Source organism: Aspergillus bombycis (assembly GCF_001792695.1).
Source record: "Aspergillus bombycis strain NRRL26010 chromosome Unknown contig00047, whole genome shotgun sequence".
Lineage (NCBI taxonomy): Eukaryota > Fungi > Ascomycota > Eurotiomycetes > Eurotiales > Aspergillaceae > Aspergillus > Aspergillus bombycis.
In genome coordinates this window covers 50,119-71,618 of record NW_019170049.1, presented here as the reverse complement: position 1 = coordinate 71,618, position 21,500 = coordinate 50,119, and the positions used below count along the sequence as shown (strand labels likewise).

General features: G+C 48.0%; 7 protein-coding genes across 7 annotated transcripts; 6 read left to right on the top strand and 1 right to left on the bottom strand.

Annotated features, from left to right (window-relative positions):
- Positions 1–4,038: 4,038 nt before the first annotated feature.
- On the top strand, positions 4,039–4,640 carry ABOM_005758 (uncharacterized protein; the record flags this gene model as incomplete). The annotated part of the gene is made up of 2 exons (XM_022532887.1): positions 4,039–4,202; positions 4,256–4,640. 2 exons carry the CDS (start codon positions 4,039–4,041, stop codon positions 4,638–4,640), a joined length of 549 nt encoding a protein of 182 aa, XP_022388734.1.
- An 849-nt stretch (positions 4,641–5,489) lies between these two features.
- On the top strand, positions 5,490–6,965 carry ABOM_005757 (putative nuclear envelope protein Brr6; the record flags this gene model as incomplete). The annotated part of the gene is made up of 3 exons (XM_022532886.1): positions 5,490–5,604; positions 5,666–6,561; positions 6,618–6,965. The coding sequence occupies 3 exons, from the start codon at positions 5,490–5,492 to the stop codon at positions 6,963–6,965; spliced, it is 1,359 nt and encodes a 452-aa protein (XP_022388742.1).
- A 494-nt stretch (positions 6,966–7,459) lies between these two features.
- On the bottom strand, positions 7,460–8,791 carry ABOM_005756 (putative MFS monocarboxylate transporter; the record flags this gene model as incomplete). The annotated part of the gene is made up of 2 exons (XM_022532885.1): positions 7,460–8,419; positions 8,471–8,791. The coding sequence occupies 2 exons, from the start codon at positions 8,789–8,791 to the stop codon at positions 7,460–7,462; spliced, it is 1,281 nt and encodes a 426-aa protein (XP_022388738.1).
- Positions 8,792–9,188: 397 nt separating this feature from the next.
- On the top strand, positions 9,189–11,624 carry ABOM_005755 (fungal specific transcription factor domain-containing protein; the record flags this gene model as incomplete). Its single annotated transcript, XM_022532884.1, has 5 exons — positions 9,189–9,226; positions 9,282–9,413; positions 9,475–9,820; positions 9,875–11,482; positions 11,535–11,624. The coding sequence occupies 5 exons, from the start codon at positions 9,189–9,191 to the stop codon at positions 11,622–11,624; spliced, it is 2,214 nt and encodes a 737-aa protein (XP_022388737.1).
- Positions 11,625–12,809: 1,185 nt separating this feature from the next.
- Positions 12,810–14,326, top strand: ABOM_005754 (uncharacterized protein; the record flags this gene model as incomplete). Its single annotated transcript, XM_022532883.1, has 4 exons — positions 12,810–13,089; positions 13,145–13,362; positions 13,424–13,664; positions 13,719–14,326. 4 exons carry the CDS (start codon positions 12,810–12,812, stop codon positions 14,324–14,326), a joined length of 1,347 nt encoding a protein of 448 aa, XP_022388726.1.
- A 2,211-nt stretch (positions 14,327–16,537) lies between these two features.
- On the top strand, positions 16,538–17,327 carry ABOM_005753 (cutinase family protein; the record flags this gene model as incomplete). The annotated part of the gene is made up of 3 exons (XM_022532882.1): positions 16,538–16,723; positions 16,772–16,989; positions 17,057–17,327. 3 exons carry the CDS (start codon positions 16,538–16,540, stop codon positions 17,325–17,327), a joined length of 675 nt encoding a protein of 224 aa, XP_022388736.1.
- A 2,124-nt stretch (positions 17,328–19,451) lies between these two features.
- ABOM_005752 (amino acid permease) lies at positions 19,452–21,421 on the top strand (the record flags this gene model as incomplete). Its single annotated transcript, XM_022532881.1, has 8 exons — positions 19,452–19,611; positions 19,664–19,775; positions 19,822–19,948; positions 19,998–20,155; positions 20,208–20,387; positions 20,435–20,529; positions 20,580–20,951; positions 21,021–21,421. The coding sequence occupies 8 exons, from the start codon at positions 19,452–19,454 to the stop codon at positions 21,419–21,421; spliced, it is 1,605 nt and encodes a 534-aa protein (XP_022388741.1).
- Positions 21,422–21,500: the final 79 nt, after the last annotated feature.

The window sequence follows — 21,500 nt, the reverse complement described above, 5'->3', positions numbered from 1 at the left end:
CAGCATTGGCTAGCATTAGCTTTGCAAAGCTGCCATTAGATTTCCTAGACCCTATTATACTGTCTTTAAGCATGCTATTCCATAGGCATTAACCTGGAAGGCTTGTGCACTGTTACTGCATATCACCTCTATTCTGGTAGTGGTCGAGGTCCATTCATCAAACTCTCCATCCATTCTATTTATGAATTAGTAAGGTGAATAGAAGGTTAAAAGCCACAGAGGATATATCCTTACCGTCCAATGTAATCCTGCCATCCTTGTTGGTATCTCCCTTTCTCAAGTCGGCCCTGAATGCTTCCTCGTCGATATTATCACCAAACATGTTTCTCATCAGTGTTAAATATTCCACTGGCTCAATGTTTCCTAAGGCACTTATTAGCTTAAATATTAGGACCCCTTATGTAATTGCAGTGTACCGTCATGGTTGGTGTCCTATCGAAAGAAGAAGTCAGTGTGTATATAAGAAAACAGGCCGAAAAACTACATACCGCTTCGTAGAATTTATCGAGACAAAAGTCAAAAAGGTCGGCATTAGGGACGTTCTATCACGAGTAAGCTCTTGAGCTTGATTCTTTAGCAACGGCTGCAGACCTTATATTTCCGGGCAAGAATGTTTCGGTCCATTTTGGTGTTGCTGTTTATACCACTTTTAACTCCAAGAGTAAATAATGTACTAGGTTGATTTCAAGGGATGCAAGACAACGTCCCAGGTGATTAACAAAGTATTTATACACTTGCTCCAGTATTCTTCTCTATACCTGGCGAATTGCAGTGCAGTCAGTCATGACGTAAACCAAGGAGGTAAATCACACACGGTGGTAGAAGTATGACGATTTATTTTGCCTATATAGCAAAATATGTTATGGCTTGCAAGTGATATTGCTTTCGAATACAACCTTATCATTCGTTTTCTATTAAATATGACGTTATGTAGAGTATACCTTAATCAGTACAAAATTTGCTATGACAGGTCTTAGATCATGGTTAATCATATACAGACTAGTCAAGTTAGATTTACTGACCGCAAACGTGCTTCAGTGGACCCTGGTCTCCTATTCATGCCTTAGAAAGCGTGTAAAGAAAAAGTATGACGAGTACGTGAACGTTATACAGTAGAGAAATGGAACCTTACTAAATGCTTCTAAGCAGACCCAGATCACCATCTGCAATATGACTAGCCAAGGATAAAGGTAAGATTACTATACGCTCCACAATCTCTAGAATGATAAAGCAAAGCCCAGTATGGAGGCGTCTATGGCCATGCTATCAATGACTCTATGAGGTTGTGGTCGGTCGGTAGAACCTGAGGTTGCTCTATGGCCGGTGATGTAATAGTTCAATTATCTAGCTATTCGTCATATCCAAGTCAACCAATAGATAGAGTCCCAGAATATAGACGGCCTCAATATCTCAGGCGCCTTTAGTCCCCAAAAGCACTCTAGGTCATTTCATAGAATTAGTACCTATGAAGGGTAGCATGTACTAAATCGTATAGATTGAGTGTAAGGAATTTATTATAGAGATGTCGTAAAATAGAATGTCTAAATACGTAACAGTAATAGGATTAGCTTGAGTTATATCAGAAGGTACCCATCAACGAAACAGTAAAAAATGCTCCACTCCACTGGGTGGAGCTCCTTGAAGTATGCATTTGGGCGGGCCCGACACCACCTGTTGAATTCCAGAACGAGAACGAACCCACCACAACCATGCTGAATACAGTCACAGCCTCTCATCCCAAAAAAAAAATGAAACTTGGATAATTTAACCTCAGGTCTAATCACCTGAGTAGTACGCTGAATAGATTAGAATGCAATTACAGATTCTACTGGCTATATTACAGCATGATATTGTTCAATCGTGGTGCATTTTGCGACACGACGTCTACTGGTGCTGTTTCGGGAATGTGGTTTTCCCCGATGTAAAGACTATCTGAATCGGCAGTGCATCTTTCCAAATGCAGGGTTGCTGCTTGATACTTCATTCTAGTGTTCTTTACCTGTCACGCAACATAAAATAGTAACACTATCAATAACTCGTGTTGGACCCGGACTTTCAGAATTTTGGTCCAACTAGAGCTCTATTCGTTAACTCAGTAGATGTATCCGGCTCCTGGGCTTAGTTCGGCACCCAAAGGAATTTTCGGAATGCTTATTCTTAGAGTTCTGTAACCGATTCAACGATCCGATGAACATCCATCCTTCCGCCCTGCTGGGGTCAAGGGACTAATCCAAATATCGAATCCAACTGAAGTTAAGCTGTGTACAGAAGAACAAAGAAAGTCCTTCACGGTGTCAATTTAAAATGAATCTTGATCTAGTCCGCCGTAATTGCGAGGTGGAAAATGGTTTTTAGTACTTCCAAGATGAGGTGTGGCATTGTTACAAGACGGTACGGATAACCGCAATTTCTACTTTGATCCATGTAGACCTACAAATGTGGTCCTTAGCCGGACATTGATACATTGATGCTAGTATATTTATTAGTAGACTAGTTTAAGTTTGAAAACATTTCTTTAAGTATTCAATATCCTATTCTTAGTAGTAAAAGTGCGTCTACTGTCTCTAGTGGAAGATAATGTAGATTCAATTGGAAGAAGTTGCTGATTGGTAATTATCTATATAGTAATATAATATCGAGTCGGTCTGTAGTAGTTGTAAACAGTCCAGAGATATATACTGGGTAAAAAATTTAGGATATAGTTTAAAATATCTAATAGAACAAATAAATAATGTTTGGAGTGTCTACGCGATAGCTTTGCTGCACACACTTTGCCAACCAGTCGCTAACGAAGACCCGCGCTGGGCAACGAGTTATGTACATACCAAGGCATAGCTGAGTCAGGCAAGGGTCAATGCACGAATGAGTCATCGGAGTGGCTCTGGACCGAGGTTAAAGTCAACGGCTGACTAACCCTGCAGGTGACCCCCATGAGCCGCCCGATCGAGCAAAGTCATCTGGCTGGGGTTCCTGCAATCAGATGGAGCATCACCGCCCGCAGGTGATAAGCATCAATTACTACTAGTAGTATAGTACTTCCGGTGACGCAAGCTACCCGTGGACGTTCAGAAGGCCGGGTTTCTATGGGCATATCACGGAAGTGAAAAACAAAATGTAGAAAAATGCTATTGATTTGAAGTGAATTTTTCCAAGTATTTTACGTATTTGATCAGAATTTATTTCTTGTCGCCCTTCACGTCATATTTCATCCAAGTTTTGTAGTGCTGACGTGATGGCCAATCACCATCCCGGGTGGCTGGCTGTGCCTGAGGCAGTGGATCAGGTTGACGGCGAATCCCAATGCGGCGATCGCCATCCAACTAGTACTCCGTACTCGTCTCCCGTTATTCAGGACGTAGGAGACAACCATGGTTCCAAAGTGGCGTCAGGGGGCGTTCGGCGAGCAGGAATAAGATTCACCCTCGCAGTCACGATAAGAAAGACCGATCGTCATAGGATGGCCATTTATCATCTCCTCGCGGAGCATGACTGCCGTAGTCAGCATCGCCTCGCTCGGTCCTCGTGCTGCGGAGTCAATATGATACGATATGATATGATATGAATGCTCTCTCCTCTTTCTCCGCTTCTGCTCCTTCTTCGTCTTCTCCTTGATCTCGTTCAGGAAGAAAGATCGATCAACGACTTGGGGTCGCTCCACATTCCCCAGCGTCTATTGTGTCTATTTTTGGGTTGAATGAACATTACCGGGCCATTCAGGGACTATCGATTGTTCCATGACTCCGTTTAAGCCCAGACATTGGTGACTCAACCCCCCCCCCCCCCCCAAAGGCCACTTTCCTCTCACAGGGTCCCTGTTCTCCATCCAACTCCGGTCCCTCGGGCTACCTGTCACCCTTAATAATCCCTTCCACCTCATTCTTGCCTCTTCAGCTAAGTGGCGGCAATTACCTCCACCATCCCGTTTGACAGTTCGATCTGCCTACCCTTATATCAACCTCATCCTATCGGCCCACTCGCGTCTCTTTCTCCATCCCGTCGTTATCAGTCATCTATACCTCATTGAACAACACAGTCATCATGTCTGACTCCAACGATCTTCGTCATAACGGTACCGCGGCCAAGAGGGTCTATAACCACAAGTCCAAATGGGCCTACGGTGGCCGAGCGGCGCTCCCGCATCACGAGGTCTCTCTGTCTGACCCAGTGACTCGTCCAGCGGCGCCTCAGAGTCACTCCCTGAAGTGCGTTGTCATATAGTTTCATCCAAGTAATAATTAAGCTGACCCCATGAAAGGTATTCCCGTCTCTTGCAGCTCGACCGAAAGGCGAAGTCCAACCAGCTGGCTACCACCGCCAAGTTCACCCTGCAACACGACATTAGGGAGGCCCTTGACAGCGGCCCATCCGACTCCTCCGCGGCGGAAGACGTTGATGAACCCTCAGCCGCAAAGGATCTTCCGGGACACCCTCAGGAGGAAGATCTGTTAGAGCCATACCAAGTGTCGGGACAGACAATTCTCTCTGATGCGATAAGCAAGGCAGTAGAGAAATTCGAGACACAAGAAACTGAAAAGCTTGTCGAGGAATACGAAATCATCACTCGGGAGAGTGAGATTGCTACGGGCTATCTCGCCGATGATGATTTCGAGCTAGTTGACCATGATCACGCAAGGCTGTGAATGTCCTGACGCTGTATACTTGTGTTGTTTCTATCTTGTGATATTTCTTAGGCCCACAAGCGTCGGTTATGGAGTTGATTAGAATTTGCCCTTTCTCCTCGGTGGCTGTTTCATTATCTTCTCGGTGCAGTTCTTCTTCTACACGAGACTGTTGTTTTTGTACTTCTGACACCAGTGATGATGGGTTACGACCTAGATCCTATTTTAGACTGTTTATACTCATACCCTCAGTTTGATATTCTTGAGATTCTATTCGTGTGAATACGTGATGACTATGAACAAATCAACCTTTGTTTCTAATTTCTCCCGATGCTACGTATCGAATAGTAGGGTACAATCGAAGAACAAAAGAAGGACAGTGTAAAGATTTCCGAGCTCATCACCTGAGTTTGGAAAGGGCTGCTAGAAAGGCATATCATATTGTAGTACTCGTAAGTCTGTGTCATATGTGAGGCTACTTCGTATTTATACTTCGTGAGCAATATATATTACGTTCTGCCCCTGCATATCGCCAGTCACCGCCATTTTTTACTGCCTTCTGCCTAATTATTGTTACTCTTTGGTTCAACATTGGACACATTCCGATGACAATAGGAAGAAAATCACATAAATTAAAATAAAATGCAATAAATAAACCAAAAGAAAAGAATAATGTAGCTGGGGGGGAACCCGTTGCCAGGGTAGGTGTACTAGGGCTGCCAGATTTGTTTACCATCACCGATCGGGAATGGTCAAAAATTCGCCGATCGAACGAATGTCAATCAGTTACTCCAAATCTTTCTCTGCCTTTCTGTCATCTCCCCTCACACGCGCTTTGTGTTTAGGACATTTTACCTTCCATCATTCAAGATGGACAAACGATCAGCAGAAAGTCCGATGGACTTCGAATGGCAGACAAGGGCCCCAGGGGATGTGACTTCACCCTTCTATCAGCTCAGCATGCAGCATGACAACCAGAAGAAACGTGCGGCCTCCATGCACTCCGCCCATCACAATCATTGCTAATTTAATTTTACTCCGCACAGGACCCCATCGCATCTTCGAATCTCCCGGAAAGAAGCAGACGCCGGCCTTGCGCGAACCTAATTCACAGCCCTTCCTCTTCTCCCAGTCGCGATCCCAAGACCCTCCTGGCACGCCGAAATCCCTCTTTGGCCAGTCCGCATTCATGACCCCGCGCAAGTTCGATGTCGATTTCTCGTCTGGTGCAGAAAATATGTCGTCTCCCGAGAATGCAGATAACGAAGATACACCGGAGCCGCCCATGAAGTCGGGCCATCGAAATTCATTATTCAACATGTACGGACGGTTTGCGCCTAGTCCCGGACGGGGTGAGATTCCTCGTCTGAATCATTATTCCAATGCGCTGGCTCGCCGGGTACAGAAGAGAAGACGGAGGGACAAGGCACTAGATATGCAGTTTCGCAGGGAGAGTGACGATGAGAGTGAGGACGAGCGCGTATCAGACAACAAGCAGAACCAGAACCAGGGGCACGTTCAGGGGGAGGCCCAACCGGCATCGCGTATGTCTTCTTTCTCGGACTTTTTCGCTTTGCTCGAGGCACACCCCAACGTTCCGAGCATCCTGTCTTGGTGGGCTCAGTTGGTCGTGAACCTGTCTCTCTTCTCGCTCGCCGTGTACGTTGTGTTTGGATTTGTGTCAGCTATTCGGGCGGAGTTCGAGCAGGCGGCGGAAGAGGTGTCCGATACGATATTAGCAGAAATGGCGACATGTGCGAAGAGCTACGTGGATAACAAGTGCGGCGGCGGAGATCGACTTCCAGCCCTGGAGACAGTCTGTGAAAACTGGGAACGTTGTATGAATCGGGACCCGGCAAAGGTCGGACGGGCGAAGGTGTCGGCTCATACCATGGCGATCATCATCAACAGCTTTATCGACCCCATTAGCTGGAAAGCGATTGTATGTCTTCTTTTCCTAACCCCACGTAGACAAGCTGCAGGACTAATGCTCCCCAGATGTTCTTCCTCGCGACCATTTCGACAGTTACCGTTGTCAGCAACTGGTCCTTCCGTTCATTCAGAAATCGTTACAATCAACACGAGTATACTCATCCTTCCGCCCCCAGCTTTTCTCGGCAGCCGTCCGGACAGCACCACCCTTCATTAGGTCCCTCCCAGCCATCCTACCAGCACTCCGTTGGGTTTAATTACCAGACCCATGCGCCGAGTCTGGATCATAAGAAAGAACAACCTTTGATGCTCGAAGACTCGCCAACTCGGGACTTCGTGAATGAGAGGAGCCGCACTAGGGAAAATCGCATGCGCACCCCAAGTCCGACGAAGAGAGATAGGAAGTTGTTATAAGCTGTGGTTTAACCAAAGTGTGTGTACAAATTTGCATTAGCGGAAGGATTCTGGCGTTTATTTTTAATTGGGGTTTGGTCAAAAGAATGTGCTCGGTCTTTGTCACTATAGGTCCTTGTCCACTGGCGTTGCATGATGGAGCACATAGCGTCAGCTTCTTTTCGTGTATATATAGACAATCTTTTGGCAACCTTATGCATTATTGTTTGATGCGAGCAGCTGGTCTCGACCATATGAGGATTTACTAAGATGGCACAGTATTCATGCATCCATGGAAATGATTATTGCTCGACTGCCAGGAGTAGGGATCAGAACATGTTTCTACGCTATGTCATATACGTGCACCGATCAGCCACGGAAACGAACCCGAAGTGGTGATTGCTAACTTTTCAAAGACAACATAACATATACATGAAAGCGCTGAAACACCCCGCCCCCCCTAACACCGATACAACAGCAAGAACATGTGTATTACACCCATCGTAACCAGAAACTCATGTTCGTCCCAAGATACCTTCAGGGGTCATAGCCTTGGTCGCCAAAGCAAAGAACCCACCAGCCAAACACATGACGCCACTGAATATGCTTGCCTCCGAGTACCCTCCATAATGTTTGACGAGTGCCCCATTCACCGGGGGACCGATTAAAGTTGCGAAAGAGCTCAGGGCCATACCCATTCCCATGTAAGTTCCCATGTCCCGGGGATCCTTGGGGCAGAGGGTAAAGGCCGCCGAAGCTCCAGAGATGATCGTTCCCGAAGTAAAGCCAATGACAACCGAATATACGATCAAGCCTGCGTTGGTGGTTGCCAAATTGAAACAGAATATCACGATCGCTGTGGTTATACCACCCACCATGAATGCGTTCAATCGCCCGAATTTATCTGCTAATATGCCTGGGATGATACGGCCAAATGTGGATGCCGCGTTCAAGATCGCCAGCAAATATCCAGAAAGGGTCGCACTCATGCCTCTGGATACTGCATATGTAGGGATGTAGAACAGGGGGAAGAACATGCCAATGAACATAAAAAACAAGGAGACTATCAGGAGGACGAATTTCGCTTCCTTCAAGGCCGATGGAATCCAGAAGGGGGATGTACTTGGCGGTAGGCGGCGCTTGATGGTTAGGCACGCGAATGCCATGATGGGCATGACGAGAAAGCCGATGATTCGCACCGACCATCCAAATCCCAAGGAAGAGCCGTTCAACATTTTGGACAATGCAATAGGAATCACGATGCCGCCAACAGACGAACCAGCCGCAGCAATGCCTAGTGCGGCTGCTCGCTTCTTGTCAAACCATTGTGATACTGCTGGAAACGCTGGAAATTGAAGGAAGCCCGTTACTATGCCCATCAATACACCTTGCGCAAGCATAATCTGCCAGTACGTTTTGCACAAACTAAGCATCATCATGGCAAAAACATAGGCGACTGCAGCTGGCCGGATAATCTACTCCTGTGTCAGTTCACGGCAGAGGTCAAGACAGACGGAAAGACATACCCATGCGCCGTAACGGTCGAATAATGGTCCTGCAATTGCACCTGTTGCGAATTGAAGGAATGCTGCTAGCGATCCTATCCAGGCGATATTGTCTGGAGATTGCCCACGGAGTTGGTGTGATAAGTAGTACTCCTCGAAAGTGCCAAATGAATTTGCGAAGCCGAGACAACAGAAGAAGAGTGAAGCGCCCCCTGCAGCCACGAGCCACGCTCTAGAACCACCGTCTGGTGCTTCTTCATATTTAGGTGATATTTCAGACACCTTCTCCTGGTCGAGATCGCTTCTAAGTGGGTCTATAGTATGCTTGAATGATGTTGTCATATTGCAATCCAGAGGCCGGGATTGATTATGGTTTAAACCGTAGAGTGTATAGGTGACCTCTGGGTCCTTGTCAATCTTGGGATGTGGATCGGCCTTGATCTATAACATCATGAGTGACTAAAAAGCGATCTTATATCATATATAAATCATTCTATCGATGCTGTATGCAGTATACTAATCGGGGATAAGCCCGGAGCCGGTCATCGGAGTCGGTAAATGGCAGGCGAAACGGACCAAACACGCAAAGGCTTACCTCCATAAACCAGTCGTGTCCTCATCTCCTTTTATTTTCTTGTTTTCCAGCAAAAAAGAGACGAAATAATTTCGGAGATACGCTGTAAACCGCGTGACGCTTGCTTAGTTTGGACCGAGTTCAACACGGTCGTAAGGGTTAACCATGACTGACCCCGAACGGCGCCGCAGACGACCGGCTGTGTATGTCACAGAACCCTTAGATACACGCGTCCCACAGTCGCACTGACCGCAGAAGTACAGCTCGTGCTCTCTTTGCAGGAGACGAAAGATCCGATGCGATCGGAAGACTCCTTGTAACAATTGTGTGCGCTCGAAGAATGAGGCATGCAGCTATGAAACTCATCCCTCTGACCGTCCGCGGCCACAAGTTAACCATGGTCAAACAATTACACTGGAATCCCGGGAGGTCCCTCTCCAACAGCCCCTAGCACATCCTCCTATGTAAGCAGGCCACCAACCGTGACTAGCCATGCATATGAGCCCATAGTGGCCGGCTCAGCAGATGCCACAACTCCGAGGAGTCAAGTTTCTGCTGAGGATATTGAGGCGCTGAAGAGCAGAATTAAAAGCCTCGAAGAGCAGCTGTCTAAAACAAACCAGAGGCCTGTCCGGTCCTCTGATCCGACTTCTCGCCCTGAACTAAGGGCAATGAATTCGCCTCTGTGTGAGGTTGATAGTCACTTATTTGGGGAAACTCAAGTCATCACTCGCAGTGTGGTACATAAGTCCCGCATGTTTGGCCAAAGTCATTGGATCAATGGTGTGATTGGGCTAGTAAGTACTCGTAGGCTGCTTATCTGTATGGATTAATATGCTGAAATTCGGTAGTGCCGAGACGTCTTTGAGATGCTTGAGCCTCACGTACGTGACGAAACATCGGATGTATTGGCTGGCATGCAGAGGTGTAAAGCCCTTGCGAGGGTTATCAAGTCGCGGCGGACACCTTCCTGGCCGTCACCCCCAACATCTGTTCTGCCCTCAAAGGATGTCGCCGACGAGCTCATTGACTGTTACCTTAGGACATCCGAAACCGTCTATCGTGTTCTTCATATTCCATCATTCCGAAGGGATTATGAGGCACTCTGGGTGTCAGATACAGCACCTGACATGGCATTTTTGGTTCAAGTCAAATTAGTGCTTGCTATCGGAGCTACCATATACGATGAAAAGTTTTCCCTGCGTGCCTCGGCCATTCAGTGGATCTATGAAGCGCAGACGTGGTTTTCAGAACCTGTTTGCAAATCCAGGCGGAGTATCCAGTTCCTACAGATCAATATTCTACTAGTGATTGCTCGCGAATTGGTAAATGTGGGCGGTGACACCATTTGGACTTCAGCAGGGGCACTATTGAGAACTGCGGTGTACTGGGGGCTTCATAGAGACCCGGCTTATTTATCAAATCGGACGATTTTCGTTAGCGAGATGCGCCGGAGGCTATGGAATACTATACTCGAAATGGCCCTGCATTCGAGTATGGCCTGTGGTGCGCCCGTGTTCATATCTCTGGACGATTTTGACACCGCGCCTCCGGATAATTATGATGATGACCAGCTTGTGGCTGATGCCCCGGTGCCGAAGCCAGAAGACACCCTCACTCAAGTATCAATCCCGATAGCTCTCCGTAAAACCCTTCCCATTCGCCTCGCAATTGTGAAATTCTTGAATGACCTCAGCTCCAAGAGTACTTATGAAGAAACATTGCGACTGGATGCAGAGTTCAGAGCGTCTTACAGAGCCCTGTGTCGGACCCTTCAGAGGTATAATGCGGGCACCAGATTCAGCTCTCAGTTTCCGATTCACATGGTGGATTGCCTAATGTTGCGCTACCTTATGACTCTCCATATCCCGTTCTTTGCTATGGCACCACATGAAACGGCCTATGCTTTTTCTCGGAAGGTGGTGGTTGAGACGTCGCTCAGATTATGGTGCACATTGAACCCATCCTCATCTATCATGGCGGCTCACAGTCGTCACGATACAGCTACGACAGATCAAAATGATTTCGAGAGGCTTGCGATCTGTGGGACTGGTTATCTCCGCATGTTTGGCATGCAAAGTAGTCTTGCCATTGCAACAGAATTAAGCACTCAGTTGCAAGAAGAAAGTCTCGGTCCGGTATTTCTACGAGCAGATCTACTTTCGATGGTGAAGGAATCTAAAGAGTGGCTCTTCCGTGCTATTGAAGCCGGCGAGACAAATATCAAGGGTTACCTACTTGTTGAGTTGATCGAGGCAAGGATTGCAGGACTTAGACAAGGCCTTGCGCGCGACCAACTTGTGGTGTTGCTACTCAAGGCCGCCGCGGACGCAGAGGCAAGATGTTTACGCATTCTTGAAGAAATGGCGGCTCACGGCCAGACCGAAAGTTTTGTAAATGGGCCTGGTCAAATGGGCCTGGATATAACTCCCCAGTCCATGGACGATTGGGACCTTATGGTATGTAAAGATTCAAACTATTCATTTTTCCCCGTAACTCACCGTTATTTAGATGACCGATGTTCTCCTGAATCAAAGCACTGCGGAGCCAATGAATTGGGTGTTCAACGAAATCCCGCTAGTGCCTTTGCTTCCCAGTTAAGAGTTTCGATGTTGTCTCGCCATTCGAATTCCTAACCCATGTAACTCAAAGGAGAGAAGTTCAATTTATGATGAATACACGAACTCGCGTGATTCCACGAAGAAACTCCAAGCATCTTGCACATGGGAAACGCCATGTCAGATCTTTTCACTTGCCAGCACACGACTTGAGGATCCCTTGAGATATTGTGTTTCGGTCTCTCCGTCACTTGTCTCTGTCCAAGACTATGTCTCACCCGCGTCCGACGAGCTCCGATCTTGGGGGTGATCACTTTGTCCGAACATCTGTGCGGGGGCTCTACTTGGCAAAAGCAGCTGCTCAGGAGGCAATGCGCACGGCGCATTCTATGAAGACACGATCCGAGGTATAGCGATCTTCATCTCAACCCAAAACGAAACGCGAGTAGTGCTATCAGAGACAGCCTAGCCGCTTCGATGACCCTCTCCTATCAATTGCGACCAGGCGAGTCCCTTGAGACAGACGAACTACCTGAGGAATGTACACTATGACAAGGCTTTTCAGCATGTCTTTTTATTTTTGCTTACTCGACCACAATGCATTCTAAGCATTAACGCCCACCTCCTCGATACTTTATTTGATTTGCGATAATGTCTTTTTTTTTCCCCGAATTTTCAAATTCCCCGCAATGGTCCAGGTGATAAATGTATCAATGACCTTCCGCATATTACAAATCCAAGAGTCGCTAGGCCATCGTTTAAACAAATGCCGATAAGACCCCTGTTACATTGCGTCCCTGCCAAGATGGCTAATGCCAGCGTTTCTGTTGCGTTAAGGCTCGTCCCGTCCAACCAACAGCCTCGGTTCAGTCGCAAGCCGCTTTCCATGTAACCTAAGAACCATATGAAGATTAGCCTTCTACTCCAAGCAAATCAGTCGCTTTTACCAAGACTTTCTACTTATCTGCGCGTGAGTGAAGAATGATGATCAAAGTTTGTTTGCCTTTCCACGATCGCGCAATGCCTACGATGATGTTCTCTATCTACTGCGATAAATGGGATGAAATGATAAACTTGGCGAAAGTGAGAGGGGTTTACTGTCCTTGGCGGTGATCGCATAGCGCGATACTGCAGCATCTAGGATATATAAGAGTGCGAGGATGGAAAGAGCAGGAGCAATAATCAGACCAGCATTTCTCTCATATCTTTCTCCTGAGTAACAGACATCATGAAACCATCAGTAGTCTCCCTCCTGTCTATGGCTTGCTTCGCGGCAGCTTCCCGCGAGGGCGCTCCAATCATGAGGCATCTCATGTCTATCAAAACGGAACATCGCGAGCGAGCCCGGGCCCAGGGGCTATTCAAACCAAATAGCTACATTGACCTCGGGAAGACGCCTTGTGCGAGTGGCAAAGCAGGAGAGTATTCCTGTGAGAACGTTGATCTCCTTGGTTTTCTAAGCCACCAGGCCATGGGCAGTACGACCCGGGAGGGGAATGATATCTGGGGTATGTTAACCATACTATGCTTCTCCTCTGTAGCAGTGAAACTGACAATGAGCAGGATGGACATCGGCCGATGGTCGTGAATTCGGTGTCGTTGGCCAAACGGACGGAACGGCGTTTGTAGAAGTTCTGGACGATGGCAGTCTACAGTATGTCGGTCGTCTACCGACGCAGACAACGCCAACTATTTGGCGAGATATGAAGGTGATTGGGGATCATGCATATATCGGGTCGGAGTCACCGGGGCATGGACTTCAGATCTTTGACTTGAAGAAGGTATATCATAGTGCCAACCTTTCTTTCATGATGGAGTGCATCCAAGGCTAACTGCGTCCAGCTTCTCGACACGGACAGCAATAACCCGACCAATTTCTCGACAACGCAAGACCTAACGGCTTGGTATAGCGGTTTCGGTAGCTCGCACAACATCGTCGCGCATGAGGAAACCAATATGATCTTCGCCGTCGGTACGGCGAGGAACCTATCCTGCGCGGGCGGTTTGTGGATGCTCGATGTGTCTGATCCCGCGAAGCCGACGTCGCCTGGATGTGTCAGCGAAGATGGTTATGTGCACGATGGTAGGTTTCACCGGTCGAACGGCTCAGCCAGAGTCCAATACTAATGCAAACCAGCACAATGTGTGATCTACACCGGCCCCGATGAGAAATACACCAACCGCGAGATCTGCTTTAACTACAATGAAGACACCCTCACTATCGTCGACATAACTGACAGAGCGTCTCCCATCCAGATCTCCAAAACGCCCTATGTTGGAGCAAGCTACACACACCAAGGCTGGATAGCAGCCTCCGACATGTCCTACCTCCTCTTGGACGACGAACTGGACGAACAGGACGGGACAGGAGAAGCCGCTAACGGACACACAACGACCTACATCTTCGACATCAAGGATCTAGCCAACCCGAAGCATACGGGGAGCTACCAGTCTCCCGTGCGGTCAATCGACCATAACCAGTATGTTATTGACGGGCTGACATACCAAGCTAACTACGGGAGCGGATTGCGCATCGTCGATGTCAGTTCTATTAAGGACGATCCCACGGGCAAGGGGTTCAAACAGGTTGGTTTCTTTGACTGCCATCCCGAAGATGATGCCCAGGGTGGGGAGGTGGAATTTGTGGGTGCTTGGAGTGTTTACCCTTATTTTCGGAGCGGAAACATTCTGTTGAATAGTATTGAGAGGGGTGTCTATTCGTTGAAGTACACTGGAAACGCTTGATCGCACGCGGACTCATGTATATGAAACAGAAGAGAAAGCAAATGAAAGCCTCTGACATCATCTCTCGGGGGGTCTTGATTTTCTAGAAGAATATGGTGAAACAGTAGGGTCCTGCATCGTAAATATCGTGTTCAACAATAAAGAGAACCCAGAACTGTTTCCGTTGATCCTACATATCAAGTTATGACCAGAAAATCATCTAGGTTAATCATCGGATATACACCATTCTCGGGTCCACAAATGGATGTCCATTACCGATATGCCTCGGGATCGACATGCATCCAGAAAATCACCCCTAATTTACGGAACCAACCAAAGAGGCTCACTTGGGTGTAGATCTTGTAATTATATTTGCGATATACAATACTTCTCAAATCTCCTGCGACGGGGACTTGGTACGCCAGACAGCCTCGAACAATAATGACTGATAACGGGACAGTTAGATCTATTACTCAGAGTCCTGTACTCCGTGCCCCTCCCCGTGCTGCAAGCATCGATTTAGGAAAGGCTATGGCCAAATACAATGGGCTGTTATCAAATAGAGACTCGTGGCTAAGCTTTATTGCGTGATTTGGGAAATACTATTAGCGTTATACCGAAGAGTAATATCCGCAAACCCTAGACGGTGAAATGCGGATAAACCTAGCCTGGGTATTCTAGAAGGTAGTCCTTCTCTGGACGGTGGTTGAAACCCGAACGGAATATTTCCCCTCAGCTTCTCCCTTCTCCTTGGTATGTTGGGGTTTGAGATAGAGGATCCTCAATCCCAGTTTAAGGTCACTCGGGTCCGTGGTTGGCAGAGGACCTTGGACTTTACATGGGCCAAAATTGGAGGATCAGATTTCGGCAGAAGCACACGGTAAACCATGACAGATGAGGAGGCACAGATAGCAAAGTCCCGAGGATGTCATGTCGCAAAAATGCCTACGATTGGATATAATCATACAGACACTACTTGTCACCGACCCACTCCCCTAATAATCTTCGCACAGCACAGATCACAACCCAAAGACGAAACAAACCAGGGACACCGTTCCACCAGGACAGATCAGATGAATCAGCCCAAGTTTCCGATAAACACCAGGTGAAAAATACCTTTATCTCAAACCCAGCCTAGGCATAAAACCAAAAATCCCTTGTATCCAGCAATCAGGAATCCGCCCCAACCCCCAACAAGCTTGGCACCGCCAAAGGAACTGGTTTTCTCCGACAACATGCCGACGAATCCTGGCACTTCGTATCCGACCTGCCACCCATGGAAACCAGAGGGCTTCGCGCGACAATCATTTCTCCAAATGTGAAACTCGACGAACTCTGTCCCCCAAAAGAAAACAGCTTGTCTGAGTCTAGCAACGCAGCCCTAACCTGGTTTGACCTTAAAGGTGAATCCTCCGGGTTCGGGCCCCACTAGGGTTCGGTTCCGTTGTCCCTAGCGGCACTCGATCTGAGGCAGGAAGCTATTTCGGGCACAGCTATGTGACAGATTAATTCCTGGACGTTCGTTTACTTTTAACAATCGGGGCTACCTCTGCTACAGATATTCTGTACCTGGTTCACAGTCTATATATGGGATATGGTCTATGGGACCTGCATAGAGCGGGGAATACGAAAAGAGGAACAACTCAATAAACTTCAACCGTTCGTCAACCCTCAATAATGGGAACAAGTGGAGTCATCCCAACCTAACTAAGTAGGAGCGGATAGGAATCCTGGTTCGGTCACAGGCTCCTCCTTGGACGATGTTTATGCCAAGCGCAAAATGCCGATTGGATGTCAGATGGTGAAAATCAGGAGTTCATCCGAGACTCCACGGACTAGGTATTCTCTAGTGGGTTAACTGTCCCGCTAGAGTGTCGTTAGGTCGTTAGATACCCTGGCTGGTGTTCACTTTGAAACGGGGCCAGAGCGCCAGGCGCCAGGATAAAATTGGAATTAGAAGAAGAAAAGAAGGCAGAAAGCAGAGGGTTCTAAGGCTCTTACTAAAATAGACTCAAGTTTGGGTTTAGTGGCCATTGCTAGACACAGGGTAAATATCGGGAGATAATTAGTGTAATGGTTCTCAATTGGGGTAATGGTAAAGAACTATAAAGGGGGGATGGACCCTTCAGATTATACATGATTCCATCACAGCCCTCTCGCAAACCTTCTATCCAAACCCTTCTTGAATACCTCCACGTGCCATATCACATTTCTATCCGATAACTGAACAAGATGGTGATGCTCCGCTCCCTCCTCATCTCTGCCCTGGCTACTCTGGCAGCAGCCAGCCCCATCGCGGAGCCAACAGACCAGTCACTGGAAGCCAGACAGCTTGGGTCTTCCAATGACCTCACCAATGGTGCATGCAAGGATGTGACTCTTATTTTCGCCCGGGGCTCCACCGAGATGGGCAACATGGTTTGTCAACGAGAAGCTCTCTCGCACACATATCGCTAACATCGACAGGGTACTGTCATCGGACCTCCTCTCTGCTCGGCCCTGAAGAGCAAACTCGGTGCCGATAAGGTTGCTTGCCAAGGTGTGGGTGGCTTGTACACCGGAGGATTGATGCAGAATGCTCTCCCTCAAAATACCGATCCGGGTGCCATCTCCACCGCGAAGTCGCTCTTTGAGCAAGCCAGCACCAAGTGCCCTAACACCAAGATCGTGGCCGGTGGATACAGGTATGCTTAGCTCCCGCCCCTATTGCACCTACAATTGCTCGTATACTAACGACCATACGATGCACAGTCAAGGCAGTGCTGTCATCGACAACGCCGTCCAACAGCTCTCCACCGAAGTCAAAGACAAGGTCAAGGGTGTTGTTTTCTTCGGCTTCACTCGTAACCTCCAGGATAAGGGCCAGATCCCCAACTACCCCAAGGACAATGTCAAGGTCTTCTGTGCCATGGGCGACCTTGTTTGCGATGGCACGCTCATTGTCACCGCCGCTCATCTGACTTACACTATCAATGCGCCGGAGGCTGCCTCTTTCCTTGCGTCAAAGGTTCAGTCAGCTTAGTTTGCGAATTTGGGTAACTGATATGTTGGATACGGGATACGGATGGGTAGATAGACTGTGCTGGTCATTGTCTCTCGTGTGTACTGCGTACATGTATGTGATATGGCATTAATGGAGGTATTTTTGTAAAGTAGTATTCTTGATTCCTAAGATTGTTGAGTTAGCTATACCTGATCTCTAGTTCAGTATAATGTACAGGGAGCTCCGCAACTGGTTATTGGCAACGCGCAAGGAATAGAATAGACCCGCGTAATGACATGTTGCTCTGCGAGTCATGCAGGAGGGTAGGCAAAGTTCAAACATCCTCATCAGTGAGACAGCCCCACATACAGGTATAGCAGCTTCTGGACTTGGGGTTGGAGTCTCGAAGGATTTCGGGTGGGGGCATTACACCACGGATCAAACCTTCGATGAATGTAAGTTTAGCTACTCACTTTCCACACCTAAACGCTACTTGCCATTGACTTGAGTATAACTAAAGCTTGAGTGTGTAAGGGGAACTAAATTGAAGTATCGCGGGTGAGCCCACCGCCACGAGGACTAGTGGTTACATCCGGCTAGAAGCACGGCGCCAGTTTAGGGGATGGAGATCGACAAGAAAATTCACAGGAAACTTTTCCACGCAAGGCAAATGGCTTCACAGTCCTCTGGACTCTGGACTAAATGTTTGCTTAAGTTGTTCATATACTCTGAGAAGAATCCAATAGCCTACGCCTTGATTATTGTTTAGCATAGGCTGAATGATGTCCACTGGTGCCTGTGGTCTTGATCTAAATTCTCGTACTAGCAAGTTCAAGGCATCACAAACACATCTACATCCAAATATGCAAGCGTCTTCACGTCTGCTTTTATGTTGGCTTGACTACTGATTGCTGTACCTCAGTCCATGTCATGAGTCGTTCTATATTTTAATATCTTCTAGATACCATAGGGAGCCAGGTGAACTAGTCACTATTGCTTCAGCCTCTATCTCCGCAGCTTGGGGATTCCATCCACAATCAAGCCGATCTCGCCGAAAGCCCTTAGACAAGCTAGATGACCTCCTTAGCCCTAGTTACGGGATCTCTAGAATGTAGCTTTGCAAACCGAAGTTGCTACTGACTATGCATCCTGATCAATGCCCACCTTGTGTGCTTCTTGTTACTGTTCTACATAAGGCTCGACTAGGTCTGGAAAATACAACATGATCGGTGATTGGTTAGATATTATGGTGATATCTGCTGAGTCAGAAGCCATGAACGCTAGCCCGAAACAGAAGGAAGCGCGAGGCACGTGCGATAGCATTGACCCTAAACAATGACCTGGATGGTCGTATATCTATATCAAGATGGGTAAAGAACGCAATTTCCCTATAACTCTTGTTCTCTTCCCAAGAAATTCTTCTACTGCCGCCCCCCTTGCGTACTTGTACACAAGCTCAATGGCTAAAATGCCTCAACCTACGCGCTATGACCCAGGCTGGGCAGAGCGATATCGCCTAACGCAATTATCGTTATACGAAGGCATCATCGCAGGTCGATGTAGACAATGGTTAAGTTGTAGTAAGATCTAGGTTAAAAATGTGTCATAAATGGCTTGCTTGTCGACATGAGGGCCACATATGAGCCACAGGCCCAATCAGAGAAGAGGCTACGATCTACGCTAAGGGCATGCATCTAATTCCTCGCTGCCGCCATAAGCTTAAAATTGCCCACCCAGCAAAAATGCTGTATTCCGCTTGTATTGAAAACGGCGCACTATACTTGATTAATTGCTAGGGTGTGTTGTATTGCCGGATATGTCTGTTAATTTAGTGGCCTTGCTATGAATTGTAACCCCTGTCTGTACGAAGGTTTAGCGATTACAATACATGACAAACTACCTAGCAATTTTAGGAAGGTTACTTTGAAATAGACTGTTGAGTCTTCCGCAAACATACACCTTTATCACGACATCGCCAGCAAATGAACGGGCTCTCTGTCGCCCGATCTAAGAGATACCAACCACACACGCCCACTCACGCCATCATGGGCTTGCGTGGGCAAAAATTATCTGTTCCCTACAATAAACCCGTTTTTCCACGGTTATGTTGTTTACAATCCGACCATCTACGACCGCGAATTTATGGGTTCGACTTTATAGCCAATGTCTACCAAATTCGGAAAAGATGATGCTATCATGTACCAGGCTCGGTCCGACCTGGACGAGGAGGATCCCAACAGCCAGACAGGGTCCATCGACCCCCTGGCTGCTCCGTTGAAGAGAAGATTGAAGTCGCGACATCTGCAGATGATCGCAATTGGTGGTAGGCTGTGCCCTGTCTCATCTCTAATATATCGATGTCTAAGACAGTGCAGGGATTATCGGGCCGGGATTGTTGGTCGGTTCGGGAAATGCACTGAATAAGGGCGGCCCGGCGGGATGTCTGATCAGTTTTTCTCTCGTCGGGCTTATTGTGTTTTTCGTGATGTGAGTCTTGTGGGTCGTTTGTGCCGGCTGGACGCTAATCGAGCAGGCAATCGCTGGGCGAACTGGCTACTGCAATCCCTGTTTCTGGATCGTTCACCGAGTATGCGCAACGATTTGTGGACGATTCATTGGCTTTCGGACTGGGGTGGGCGTACTGGTATCTTTGGGTGACGGTAAGGGGTTTTTTTCGCTCATTCTGCTGGAAGGTCGCTGACTCGACAGATTCTGGCGAGTGAATATAATGCGATTTCGCTTGTCATCGGTTTCTGGACGGATGCTGTGCCCCAATGGGGCTGGATCCTGATCTTTTGGTTCCTGTTCCTAGGGTTGTCCAATCTGGGTGTTCTAGCATATGGTGAAATGGAGTTTTGGTTGTCACTGTATGTGCCTCACTGCTACATTCCGGTCGACTCGCTCACATACAGTCAACAGTATCAAAGTGCTGGCACTGATCGCCTTCTTCATCCTGGCCATCTGCATCAGCACGGGCGGCGTCGGGCCTGGTCCCATTGGCTTCAAATATTACCATGATCCGGGCGCATTTGCCGATTCGATCAACGGCGTCGCAAGGACGTTCGTCGTTGCCGGCACGCTCTATGCGGGCACAGAGATGTAAGTCCTCCCAGGCATCACAAGTTAACGACCTCTGACAATCGCAGGGTGGGTGTAACTGCTGGAGAATCAGCAAACCCCCAAAAGGCCGTCCCGACCGCCATCAAGCAGGTCTTCTGGCGTATCCTGATCTTCTACATTGGTATACCTCACATCCACAAGGCAAACAAGCAGAACGCTGACAAGGAACAGGAACCTTTTTCTTCCTGGGAATCCTACTCCCCTACAACCACCCCAAGCTGCTCAGCTCTACTTCCACCGCCGCCAGCTCTCCATTGACCATCGCGCTCACCGACGCCGGCATCCTGCCAGCCGCGCATCTAATCAACGCCCTAATCGTCGTCAGCGTCATCTCCGCCGGCAACGGCTCATTGTACGTGGCATCGCGAACCATGCTCTTCATGGCTCGCAACGGCAAGGCACCGCGCTTCATCGGCCGCACCAATTCGCGGGGTGTCCCCTGGGCGGCCCTGATCTTCTCCAACATCTTCACCTGCATCGTGTTCCTCACGCTCTCCTCGAGCGCGGGCCGGATTTATTCCGCATTAATCACCTTAGCAGGAGGTGAGTAACCCACACCAACAACAACTCCCTACCCCCCCCACAAATACAATACTAATAACTCTGGAACAGTGGCCACCTTCGTAGTCTGGGCCGTCATCTGCATCGCACACATCCGCTTCCGCAAGGCAATGGTCGTACAAGGCGACGATCCATCCCGACTTCCTTTCCGAGCAGCGCTCTACCCCTACGGCACGTATTTCGCGCTGGTCGCGACGATCTTCCTCGTGTTCTTCCAGGGGTATACGGCCTTTTTGAATCCGTTTAGCGTGGACGACTTCATCATCAATTACATCCTGCTTCCGGTGTTCGTGATGTTGGTTGTGGGATACAAGATCTGGAATAAGACGAAGATCGTCAAACTCGAGGAGATGGATATCTGGACGGGAAGAAGGGTCGCTGAGGTTGATGAGACAGAAACCGATAAGAAGCACGGATGGTTGGCCAAGTTGAAGGATATATTTATTGGTTAATACCCTGGTATTAGATATATGTAACGTATAGAGCTAGAATGGAGGGTATATGATCAGATTTATCCAATGTGAATCATGC